The following is a 13,366-nucleotide window of genomic DNA, read 5'->3' as shown; positions in this document are numbered from 1 at the left end:
CCGGGGAGAACATGCAAACTCCACACAGGCAGGCCGGAGCCGGAATCGAACCCAGTACCTCTGCACTGTGAAGCCGACGTGCTAACCACTGGACTACCGGGCCGCCCTAATGTACAACATAAAAATCTATAAAGTGTCAGCCACAGTAAATAGGTCTTGTATCAGGAAAAAGTTAATGGCATGATTCAGGAAATGATTACAGCGCTGTTATGGTTGACACAATGCTATTCCTTTAGCACCGGGATTAGGGTGAAACAATTCTGCTGAAGTATTAGCATTAGTTTGAATGCTGCAGTCATGTGGCGCTAACTACCTATGCCAAATGAAGGCACATCTTCCTTTCTTTCTGTCTTTTTTTTTTTGCGCAGTACTCTCTTTTATTGCAGGGAATTAAATATTACCTAATGTGCTTCCTTTTGCCTTTGGCAAGTAAATTCCAGGGAGCCACGTTTTAAAAAGGAAGTCAAGACAAGACAGATTATGAATAGCTGCCTGTTCTAAAGAAGCCCAAAGTCTGCAGAGAAAAGCGAGTCCCAGTAAGAAGCAACTTTGCTGCTTTGGAGAGTGTGTGTGTATGTGTGTGTGTATCTGATATCAGAAGCTCACCCTCTTAACTCATGCTGAGACAAAACTGCAGCTCTGCTTCCTTTTGGATTTGGACATGCTAGTGCTTTCCGTGTAGTCCGGCGGCTTGACGCTTGCAGATATTTGTCGAGCCGATCTGCCTGGTCATTGGCAAAGAAGCTATGTGTCGGGGTTGTATTATCACGTCTGTTTTTATTTAGTCGTAATTGTGAAGGTTTTTTTTGTTTTTTGGCTTCCTAAGTGTTTTTTTTTCCTCCAGTTAATGCTGTGCTCTTTTCTCACGACTTTTAATTTCACCAGCTTTGCTGAGATTCTCAGGTGTTACTTTTGTTCTATTGCTTTCTTCCAGCTTTGCCATGATTTAGTTTTCCTTGTTGATACTTTCATTCCTCAGTTGTAAAACTATTCAATAAATATCTTTCCTTTTTTGAAACCTAAAACGTGCTTTTTTGCATCCTTGTCCAAAGTAACATGAATGTTCTTACCATTCCAATCTTGAAGGTCATTCACATGAAAAAAGACACTTAAGGTTTGAGCCTTTAAATGTTTAACTATTCACGGTTATTATTTAGTCATGTTCTTGGACAGCAATATAGACTGTTTGTACAGAATATATCATTGCCAGCAGGCTGGTCTGTGGTTTGAATGCAAAGGCATGCTCGTATAACCTTTCTGCTGATATGCTCTAATCTTTAAAACGTTGACCTACGTGTAATTATGTTGTACAGGTCCGAGGCACAAGGCAAATTTTGACACTCGTAAGCAATGAGAGCCACGAATACTGTCAGCGCCTAAGAGGTGTGAATAAACGCAACAGCCAAGGGCTGGACATGAAAATGTGAGCTGAATACAAGTTAAGTAAAGCCCAAAGAAATATAATGTGTCATTGGCTAACAGCAAACAATTCGAGTCCCATTTTCGTGAATAGCACAAGTCTAAGACAAAGCATGGTCTAACTAGACCTTGCAGAACCTGATTTATCAATGGAAAAGTGTCGATAGAGAGTAGAGTGTGGTGTGCTGAGGCAACAGAGGCAGTGGAAAAGTGTATCCAATTTTGAGGTGTACCTTAGCTACCATGGTAGGAGAGTCTCTCTCTGGGTAGGCATCAAATTTGTTCTGAGTAACATCCATGTCGCCATCATTGATGCTCCGATGTCCACTTAAATTTTCCATCAGGAGCGAGTAGTGACCCGAAGAATGGAGGGCTTCCTCCTGCTGAAGACTTTTAGTACAAACATCATCCAGCACCACTTTGACACAGTGAGCCATATGAGGAACCAGCCCACTAAAGGCCAACCGCCAATCAAACTCCAGTACCTTCAAAACAGCAAAACAGACAAATCTTTCATCTCCTTCGGAATAGTTCTAATAATGAGAACCTTTTTAGGTTCCTCGTAGGGAAAAAATAACTCACCTGCGACGTGTGAAAAGTTGGTGTTGTAAATGTCTTGCCTAATCTCACCATGTCTGACTCCTCTTTCCCCTTTTTCAAGATGCCTACACAAAAAAAAAATAGTCAGAGTCTATATGATGCCAAGAATATGTCACTGGAGAACCAAATGTCGCATTTAAAGAAGGTCGTGTGCTGTCAGACTGCTATACTGTATATGTATGTAATTGTGTACTGCATGATCCTTATGACTTATTCCCACGGTGTACCTTGAAAGCAACTGCATATTCTGTAATTTCCAATGCTCCACTGTTGGCCCACTAGTCAAAATGAGACGTGGTAACCAGAGAGTATCAGTGAATAGCTCAAAGGAGGGGGCAAGAAACAGGTGGTAGAGGCTAATGGTGATGCCGCTACAAGTCTAATTTTCTGGGTTTAGAATTCAACCCAGATGGCATAAACTACAGTCTGGAAGGGGTAATTCCGGGAGGAGATGTTATGTGAATGTGTGTGTGAGTATGTGTGTGTGTGTGGGGGGGGGGGGGGGGGGGTGACAGGAGACAAGAGTACAAGATGTTGGGCTGGGTTGCAATTAAAAAGCATGCACATCAAGGCCAGAGTATCCTAATCAGTAGGCGAAGAGTGAGACCCCAGGCGAGGCAATTTAGGCGAACACGAGTGCATGGAATAGAAGAAGGAGGAAGCAGCCAGCACATCACTTTTTGACCTTTAAGCCCGTTTAATGAATTTCTGGTAATTAAGCCATTTGATTGCCTGGAATTAATGACTTGGATAACTGGCCTTTAAAGGCTGTTTACTTCTCAGTAAATTGAGCCTTTCTGCAAGTCTTGTTTTTATAAATGTAACCTTTATGGAAATTATGGCATGCACCGGAAAGCTCTCCGTTATTTCTATGCTCTGAGAGTTCGACTGAGAAAGGATAATAAAGGGGAAACTCCAAGCTAAAATAAATTAATTCTAGACAGCCGGAATGGCACTCGGTAGATCCCAGACCTCTGCCAAGGCTGATGAATAAAGCCGGAAGAACCCTTCCTTCAAGTTTAATGTCAATAATAGCGAAAGTCATTTTAAACTTTTTCGGCTTTAAATAAAAAGTCTTATGGTGGAATAGGCCTAAATCACATTTCGATTGCGTTCCACTCTAGTCCCGTAGGTGTCAATACGGTCAATTCTAAACTTGTCGCAATAAGGCTAACAGATTAAGATTAAGATATCCTTTATTTGTCCCACACTGGGGAAATTTACAGATGAGGAAGACATTTTGGAATTTCTGGATGGAGACTTTTATGACTACCGGTACATTCTTTTGGAAACTGTAGGATTAACTTTTGAATAGAAAAAAAACCCTAAAATTGGCATCAAAATTAAACACATATATTCTTTGGCAATATGCAGACGTATATTGAAGCATGTATACGCGTGTCGCCTATGATGATGAATTATATGGCACATTACCTTTTACGCAGGGAGCCTCGCCTGTACAATTAATGAAGGTCATGTTGGTGACCATCTCTTTGACTTTGCTCTCATAGGCCAGCAGTGTGCAAGCCAGCTGAGTTAAGGCCCTCAGCTGGTGGGAGGTCAAACTGAAGCTTCTACTTTTCACGGGAACCTCCATTGGTGCTGTGGAAAGAACCAAGTGTCTGTGGGTGTTCAACTGACACAGATACAGAGAAGTTGAGAGCCGCGCTAAAGTTTACAGTTCAGTAAACAATAAACAGCTTCATGAAAGTAGGTTTCTGACATGTGCTCATCAGACAACACCCACAACCCGCAGTCTTGCCTAGCACGACACCTCTTATAAATATCGACCCATTCATGTTTTCCCAATACACCGAATAAACAAAGAGACAATATGCAAAACTCAGCACCCCGTACAAGTCACACTTGCACATCCATCTCTCTTGGTACAAAACTTTTTTTTTTTTTTCCCCCCTAACCCGACAATGACCCCTTTGGCAAATATGGATTTCCCATTTTGGAGGCTGCCAAACACATCACCCGGGGGATGTTCCGCATTAAGCGGGAGAATGGGTGGCGGGGAGATGCGTTGCCATACTCCCAGACACATGCACAAATACTTTGTGTTTGCCTAAATGAGCTCCATTGCAAAGGCATCTGGGACTGGATGAGCTCAGCATTAGCCTTGACTCTCAGAGTCTTGTGATGATTGAGAAGGGGGATGGGGGGGGTTGGGGGGGTGTCATTGTAACATCATAGCTCCTGGATCCTAATGCAATTTTGCCATATTGCTAACTAAAATCTGACAATATAACAACACACCGTCCCCGGAGGTTCATCTCATAATCACGTTTGAGGTTTGACCCGCTCGTGATGTCTGTGTGATTATGAGATTATGTTTGGGAGGGTTCTGGGGCTTTGGGGGCACCCTGTGTTTATGTGCATGTGAAGCTGGTCATTTTGAATAACTTAATTTAGAGCGGACACTTTGGCACACATTTGCGCATATCACTCTTGGATTATAATTGCCATACTGGAACCAGACATTGGCCACCGTGGGGAATAAAAAGCCTGACCTCAAGTTCATTGGTGTTTGCAACTGTAAGGGTACACATCTATTTATGTGTATGTGTGTGTGCAGGCATGTACAAAATTGCGTGTGAATACTGGAATGATTATTTGGTGTACAGCCGCATTGGTGTGTATTTGCAACACAAACTGCATGAGTCTGCTGCTCGCCAACTCTTCTGTAATGGGGTCCGGTGGGACAATGTGCGCATGCTGCATGTGCACACGCATGACCTGGCTGACACCCACGTGCTTGCCTTTGCCTTACCACCTCGCACATTCACGCACGCAACAGCAATCATGTCTATTTGTGAAGACACCAACGCATCACCTCGGAGCGTCGGTGCAAACAATCCAAAACGGATGAGGCAGGGACACGTCGCAGACCGAGTGGCTGGATTCTCGGAAATGACTTCCCTGGCCTAACCACTAATCAGAGCGTAGCATCCTTTTAACCACCACTTCATCCACCGCCGGTCATCACCTTTTCATGGTTTGGTTCCCAGCTTTCAAGCATACTCCACTTGGCCATGACCTTGATGTTTAACAGGGCCCCTTTCCGCACCCGTGCTGTATCGGTATTTATTGTTGTCTGCCCAGTCAAATAGCCCTATAGCCATAGCTGTCTGGTACACTGCCATCTAAACCTCATTATACCTTTGTCACAACAGTGAGGGCAAATGGAACCTCTCAAAGCAGCGTGATGGAGAGGGTGTGCTTAAAAGCACCCAGGTGTATCATACAGCATTGTGAGTAGCGTGTCCCAGAGAGCAGAATGACTCAGGGCACGAGCAGGCAGAAGGGTTCAGCCAAAGGTCAGTGTAGCAAGAATCAATGAGGGACGGCTGCTACTGAAAGCAGGCAAAAAAAAAAAAGATGTTTAAATAAGAGAGATGTGATGATGTTATTCCAGATAAAAATCAATGTTACGCCATATTATTCTATATATCACAACACAAGCTGACATATAATAGTTCGGTACGTGTGCGCGTGTGTTTGTGTGTGTCCGGTCTCGGTTTGTAGCTTTTAACGGCGACAACAATACAACACAAACAGAACAAACAAGCAAACAAACTGAGCAGGTATTTTTGGCGAGCCATCAGTCTTTTACCCATCTGTCTCTCCAGTGGGTTAGCTAGCTCCATAGCACACACACACACACGCACACACGCACACATTTTGCATCATACAAATAATGCACACACAAACTCTTGACTGGCAGTGCGCAAAGACAGAAGGGAGAGAGTGGGGGAGAGGGAAACAGAAAGTGAGGGAAGGAGAGAAGCGAGGAAACAGGGAATTCCCTGAGCAGTTGTTATTGATTCCGGTGTTTACGGGCGAATAGTTTAATGCCGTTTACAAAACAGAGCAGATGCAACCAGTGAGCAAAAAGGTAAACAATTGCTGTGTGGCGGGCTGCCAAATCCCCAGACTGATGTATTAAACTCACGATGAAGAGCATTTCCCCTTTGGCTGCACTTATTGCCACTTCATTTCCTTCCAGCTCTTAGCTCACAACACACTCTCTCTTTCTTAGTCTCTCTCCTTCCCTGCATCTCTCTTTTTTCTCGTACGCTCCCATTTATCTGAGGGGGGTAAAGGAGGCTTGTACGCTTTTTTGCCATCTGGCTATTTTCTGTCCTCCTCCGACCCAGGAGGCCCAGTTCTTCCTAACACAGCCATTAGTAAGGGAATTGCATGTGTCTGACATGGCCGAAAAGCAATTATGAGACACTTTTCTACCAAATGATACCCAAGTCTTTGGGGAATGGGCAATCATGCAATAATTTGGCCACTGATTTAATTTCTCTCCAGCATAGCATGTCACCCTCGCTTCCCCATTTTTGTTCTCTCTCTCTTTCTGCCTGTTGGATGTGTAAATCGGACCACGGGGGCTTTGGTCTGACCCCTTTTCACCATAGTGCCCACTCGCTTTATTGGGCAAATGGGCGTGTGATGCCTGCATTTTACAGGTGATTTCTGGCGCACGTTTCGCCACAGTGTAATGCAATGAGGTAGAAGAAGCTCAAAAGGCCAGTGAATTTTATGCCATCATGCATAGTAAAAGGTCAAGGTGCAGTATGGATCACGTAAATTGCTTCCCAGATTCCAGCTGTACTGTACCCAAGCAAAGAGTAAAGTGAATGAATTGATATGACAAGAAAAAGTGTATTTGATTGAGACACCGAAATGAAGTCCGACCTTCTAAGTCAAACGGCATAATTCAGAATCAAACATTAAGTGTAAAATAAACAAGCAAATAAATTTTGGTCTGTCTATGACTACTCTGTCTGAAACACTATCATGCAGAAACATCCATACACCCCATAGGTGCAATGCCCTACTCTGAGGACAATACCAAAAGGTAAGCAGACCTGCACTTAGTTTTGTTGCATTTGTTGCCCCTATGACGTTGCGGATGCACTGGGTGGGTGGAGGGGGGTATCTTTTTGTTTGTTTGGTGATATAGCCATGCTGTTCTAGTTGGGATCTCTCCCTGGGCAGCCTTTCTGACATGGACCATATTGGGAGGCTAAAACTGGCTACAATACCCGTCTTTGGCTTCTCACACCTTTGTTTTGTCCTTCTGAGTAGCCAGCCTTGCTCAATCATATCACAGGGTATCAAGCGGAGTATTATTGTCTGTGCCTTGGGTGCACCTGTGAATGAATGTGTGTGTGTGTGTGTGTGTGTGTCTGTGTGTGTTTCTGTGGGTGTGTGTGTTAAGGAAGCTATGAGCCACAGTGGATTGGCCCGCGAGGCCCTGTGACAGCTGGGGTCCCTTTTTGTCAGTTTCGGCCCACTGCTCTCTCAGACAGCCTTATTATGGGAAGCGTCCTGCTGTGATTCCCAAATATGGACGCTGACATATGAGCACACACAATAAACACGGCAACCCAAGCCCTGGTGGTCCGTCCTTGGGGCTCTGGCCACCTAGGGCGCAGCAGGGAGCTACCTGCCCTTCACAGAAGCGTGCTGTTGCAATCCTTGATATCTATATTAAGTTGTGCAAAGAAAAGGTGGAAATGGGTTGGAGTGACAGGGGAATAAGAATGTGAATGACATGTACTTTTTTATCACATCTGTCCTTGTTTCTCTTTGTGGTGTGATGGGATTGTCAATTTCTCCTCCTACTCTACTTGACCCAGGCAACCTGCACGCCCAACGCAGAGGATTTGCACACTCTGGCTACAGGAACAGTTCATTAAAATCTAGTTGTTTCGTGCCCTCGCTTGCGTTATTTTCAAGTCTTCTGTGAACCAGATAAACTCCTTATCACAACGTGCGGGGGACTCTCGCTAAGCTAGTCATTTTTGTCATTGCTCTCTCAATAGAAGGTGACAGGAAAGTGCTCATATCCTTCAGCATTTTCAAAAGCGACGCACAAAGGCTCATTGTGATCAGATGGAGGGCAAAAATAAAGCCATAATACAGATCCCCACAGGTTAGGAAATGTACTTTTCTCACTCACTCAACTTGCTGAAACCAGCCTCGTTGTACTCTACCAAGATAGACAAACATCAATACACCGAAAGCACAACGCACACATGCTCAGGTGTATGTAGAAATTGCTCAGAACCCCCCCCCCCCCTCCTCCACACACACACACACACATACTGCCACGCCACTCTTTTCCTCGCCCATAATTACATGGCAGGATGCGGTTGCACGTCCCCGGCTGACAGTGTGTAAAAACTCAGGCGGAGATATGATCTAGTGAGGAGCTGCTCTTATTAAATATTAACAAACGCCATTCCCAAGTAGCCTCAATCCCCACAAGCACCTCCACTACCAGGCAGCGAGTCAGCCTAGCTTCCACACGTCGCCACACAACCTCTTTCCCCACTGAATAGGCTGCTGCGCTTTCACCAAGAAAGAGTTCAAAGAGCGACAGGGGGTGATGCGGGGGGTTTGGAGGGAGGGGGGAGCATATGCTGGGGGTGAATGTGCTCCATGTACATGTTCAAACTCAATTCATTTTTTTTTTAATCTATAGGGAGCTGCCAACATCGTCATACGGGGAAATTAGTGAAAGTGGAATTCAAATCAGCTCTATCGGAATGGTGCCGCAAAAGTGTTTGAACTGAATTTTAAAAGTTTGCCCTCACCCCAGTGGACTATTGTGAGGGAAGAATTGAGATATGCGCATGCAAAGATGCTGCGCAGAAACTGTTTGATGTTCATGTAACCATGCATGCATACTGAAATGCCAATTGGAAATTGAATGCTACATTTATATATATTTTTTAAACAGATATAAAATGGTTCACAATAAGGCAATTTTCTGAGTTAGCCGACACAGCAAGAAGCCACATTTGATCAAAGGTGACTGGATAAACTACATGTCCAACCTATATAACCAACTTTGGAAACATTCTGCCCACATCACCGCATTGGGGGCATCGACAACAGCGTTTCACTCCCAACGTTTAGTGAGCTTTGGACGCCACCGCTCGAGGATGGACTAATACAGACTTTAAATTTATCATTAATTTTCCTTCATGCAGAAGATTATTGTTGATAAAAAATATGTCGACACGCTATGACGACCCCTGATGGGACAAGGCAAAAGTCACAAGTTCCACTGATGCACATTCATTGACAGGCTAACTTCCCTCGACGAGGGAACCTCACTCCATTCCCTTTCACATAAGTCTGTATTGTTTCTTGCACCAAACCTAACTCTCCTGCCATGTACTGTACTGTACTTCGTATGAGCTTGACACCAGCCTTTTCAAGGCCGCCGATTAGTCAGGTCTGAATGTTCACTCTTCTGGTGGTCCCATTTAACGGAAACCATCACTTCGTTGTCTCATTTGTAAGTGCACATTCATTCATTCATTCATCTTCCGAACCGCTTGTTCCTCACTAGGGTCGCGGGGGTTGCTGGAGCCTATCCCAGCCGTCTCCGGGCAGTAGGCGGGGGACACCCTGAATCGGTTGCCAGCCAGTCACAGGGCACACAGAGACGAACAACCATCCACGCTCACACTCACACCTAGGGACAATTTAGAGTGTTCAATTAGCCTGCCACGCATGTTTTTGGAATGTGGGAGGAAACCGGAGCACCCGGAGAAAACCCACGCAGGCACGGGGAGAACATGCAAACTCCACACAGGGAGGCCGGAGCTGGAATCGAACCCGGTACCTCTGCACTGTGAAGCAGACGTGCTAACCACTGGACTACCGGGCCGCCTGTAAGTGCACATATTTATCATTAATATGGAATAAAGAATATGATTTTTTTTCTTTTGTTTTTCTCCTCACAAAAGTACATACGCAGACTCAGGGAAGTGTGCTTGTAAACGTTAAAGCCTGAGCCACCCGTCTTCATATCCATCGAGGTCCAATGTCAGCGCCTGCCTTTAAGGCAGGAGGGTTAAAAAAGAGATGGCAGATCTTGCTGTTGAATGCTGTTAAATGGTTCAGTGGTTTGACAGTGGCTGATGCTACAGACAACGCCGCTCCCTTGGGAGCCTGCAGTCTCCGAGGCATGGCTCTTATCAAAATATACCAAGCGCCTGCCTCCACCGCAGGAGCCAACAATAACGCAGCAGGGGAGGACAGTGAGATCTAAAGAGTCATTGGACGCTTATGAAAATAGAATCAGTTTGTGTTGCCGTTGCCGTAATTGTCTTGACAATTATGGGAGTAGCATACAGTATAGACAGTAAAGTGTGAAAGCAGATTATGCATTGCTTGTTGAAACTGTGGCTCAATAAGAGCCACGGGCATTTGGGTGGCGAACATTGGTGTTCTCAAGCTTTTTTTGGGGAAGGGAAAAGAAAGGGGAGGGTGATTACACAAACTGTAATCCCAGCCGTAGCCCTCAAAGCTGTGTTGCAGCTGATAGTTAAACACACACACACACACACACACCAACACCTCTAGTGAGCACAAGCAAAACTGCACAACACCGGTCCCTCGTTCCCTTTGGAGCCGTGTTCTGCCTCCGGTGCTACATTTGACGGTTTGTTGAGCGGCACGTAGGTGTGTAGCCTCCGCCACGATACGTGATCAAACAGGCCGACTGACGCATGGCCAATTATCTTGGCTGCCTCCTCTCATCTCACGTTTAAGCGGAGGGGAAGGCGAAAACCAAAGAGAGAGGGAGAGACAGAGAGACAGAGGGAAAAGGCGAGGCGAGTCTGCCGGCGTGTTTATCCAAGAATGGCAGATGTAAAGACGCTTTTTGCGCTGTTCCACAGGGAAACTGACATGTGCACAATTTTTGAAAAAGTAAACAATGGCTCACATGCTTTAGATTTTTTTTTTCTCTTTTCAAGCCGTAGCCTTATCGTCAGCAAGTCCTAAATAAGTCAATATGAAACAAACAAAGGGAATATGCAGGGGAATTAAGTATCAAAAGTACACTTTTCTCTAGTCTCAGGCTATGACATCGATGTCAATGCCATCCATCACACTGACATTCAGAATTTTCTACCGCTCAAAAATCTGTGCACAACACTATTGCAGCAACTTTTTGCTCTCACTCTTTCTGTCCTGTAAGGCCTTCATAACACCACTTGGAAGGTCGAAGGTGGGTTCGGGCTTAATTTCTCATTTGTGCACTGCAAGTTGGCCGAAAGGCAGTGAAATTGCGGGCATAGTGTCATGGTCTGACTTGATTTTGCTTCACAGTCATTGCAGTCATCTACCCAGTCTTTTTCCATTGAAGATTAAGCGTGAATTAAAGGTGTAGGTAGGAGGAGTTTGAGTCGAAGGTGCCTTCACCCTAGAGGTGCTGCACCGCTCACTATCTTGGTAAATAGAGGAGTCTGAGTCAAATAAGAAAGTGGAAAACAATTCCAATGGGAAAAGTTACTGACAATCACTTTCAACGATCTTGGCTCAGGGCCTCACACACCATCAAGGCACATATTGTGTGGTATCTCAATGGCAAGCGAAGGTGTGTGAATGATTGTAAATGTAGACAAGGTTGGGTTTGTTAAAGTTTGCAAAATGTTGCAAAGATGGTCGCAATTTTTCTTGTCTCCAAGAAATTTTGAACAGGTTCCAAATGTTCTTAAAATGACCATGCTTTGCGGTCACAGCACTTGGCAATGTAAATAGGTTTCACAAGATTTTCACCAGATTGTTGACCGTCCAAAAATGACTTTTTCAAATTCACAGCATTACGTGACCAGCAGAAAATCACACAAACTAGTCCTGATGGGGCGATCCATTATGGCAGTAAGCAGTGTGTCCGGGTCTCGGGTTACCCTTCCTGCCAATCAACCACTAAGCCCCAACTCCTTTTGAATGAGAATACGTTGGGTGGTTCAGACTAACCTTGCACCCATATTAGTAAAGCATGCTAAAGGAACAACTTCATTCAACCAACTTCGTTAAGAGTAAAAAAAAAAGTACTTACCGACTGTTGCACGAGACTTGGATGAATATCTTTTTATCTTGCTGCCGGGCATGGTGTTGTCCCTCAAAGCTGTCTCACATTCTCTCTCCATCAGGGAGGTCAATTCACTAGCCAAAGGGCGGAGGTAGGATGCATTTAGGAAGCCCAAGATGGCGTCCTGCTCAACTACTCTCGGAAGGATGTGAAGGTCTTCTCTGAGGGCCCGTGTGAGAGCCGGGACCACCGAGCGGAAGGCCACAGTCAGTCTGTCAAAGCCGGTGACATTAGCTGGACTGGAGGACATGGCGCAGTGCAGGAGAGCAAGCATGGCTTGGCCTCTTACTTCCTGGTTGGATGAAGCCAAAATAAAAAACTGTCCATCGCCGTATATGTATGTATCATTTAGATTGGAAATCTAATGATGCTTCTAAATATTACTCCATATGAAAACATCAAGAGGATAGCTGCACACATCCATCTGGTCTGACTGAAATTCATAAAATATTAATGCCATGTCACTTTTGTCAAGAACCACTTTGCAAATGCACATGAAGTGACTGTCCTCCCACAGCTCTGTGTTTCACCATTGCCGTTTTAATGGCATGTATTTAAAGACGTTACAGGTATTTTCTACATGGAGACAAATGTTCATGTTTTAAAGACTCGAAAACAAAGGTCACAAAAATAAAATATCCCTTACCTGGTAATGAGTGAGCACTTCACACTCAGGGTACAAGAAGCACAGCTGCTGCAGGCGATGGACTCGTTGATTGATGGACAAGAAAGGTACTCCACCAGTCGTTTGGCTTTCGGTCGACAGACGCTCCAACAGATAGCAGCGGAGCTGAAGACGGACATCTTCCCATGCTACCTGCATCTTAAACAAAAAAGGCAAAGAATGTGACTTTTAGTCTCTCACGATACAGGTTTTGAATTAAGAAATAGAGCATTGTACAATCAACTAATGATGGGCAAGGAACTATTTTACAATGTATTACCTCGGATGAAGAGTCATCTTTGATTGTATGTAACAAGGGAAAGGGAGCGGTAAGGAGATGATGTTGAGCGAAAGACAAGGATGAAGATGGGGTACAAGGGAAGCAGATACCCCTCTGGGATGAGAGGTTGAGTAATAGCTGCAGAGTGGCATCCTCTCTTCCTTCCTCTTTTGACCTCAGGTAGTCTTGCTAAAAAAACAAGACAAAACAAAACAAGCATACATACAGCAAACAGTATGCCTTGTTCGCAAGCCCCCCCCCCCCCAAAAATACAATGTTTGCACAAAAACATTGTACTAACATTTTGTTACATTTTCAAAACAGAGGACGGCTTTCTAGTGTGGTCTTTAAAACACTGACTCAAATGTGGGTGATTGACGGTACTGCTAAAATCTGCACCGATTATTTTATTTATTTATTTTATTAGAAAATGTACAATTCAAACGAATTCAATGACAGGCAAAATAATCATGATCATGATTCTGAA

General features: G+C 44.6%; 1 protein-coding gene across 5 annotated transcripts in view; it reads right to left on the bottom strand.

Moving 5' to 3' along the window:
• kiaa0825 (KIAA0825 ortholog) overlaps positions 1–13,366 on the bottom strand; it is a 106,695-nt gene that overhangs the window by 81,915 nt on the left and 11,414 nt on the right. For all 5 annotated transcript variants that reach the window (XR_007962636.1, XM_052067372.1, XM_052067371.1 and 2 more), the window contains 6 exons: positions 12,880–13,068; positions 12,582–12,758; positions 11,903–12,227; positions 3,454–3,621; positions 2,002–2,084; positions 1,653–1,904 (listed from right to left, as the gene is read on the bottom strand). Coding sequence is in view for 4 of the 5 variants with exons in the window: in XM_052067372.1 (XP_051923332.1) it covers positions 1,653–1,904; positions 2,002–2,084; positions 3,454–3,621; positions 11,903–12,227; positions 12,582–12,758; positions 12,880–13,068 (1,194 nt within the window). In the remaining variant the exon portion in view is untranslated. The remainder of the gene's footprint in view (positions 1–1,652; positions 1,905–2,001; positions 2,085–3,453; positions 3,622–11,902; positions 12,228–12,581; positions 12,759–12,879; positions 13,069–13,366) is intronic.

This window comes from Hippocampus zosterae, chromosome 6 (assembly GCF_025434085.1).
Source record: "Hippocampus zosterae strain Florida chromosome 6, ASM2543408v3, whole genome shotgun sequence".
NCBI classification, from domain to species: domain Eukaryota; kingdom Metazoa; phylum Chordata; class Actinopteri; order Syngnathiformes; family Syngnathidae; genus Hippocampus; species Hippocampus zosterae.
Note: the sequence above shows the minus strand (reverse complement) of the source record. Positions and strands in the feature narration are given on the sequence as shown.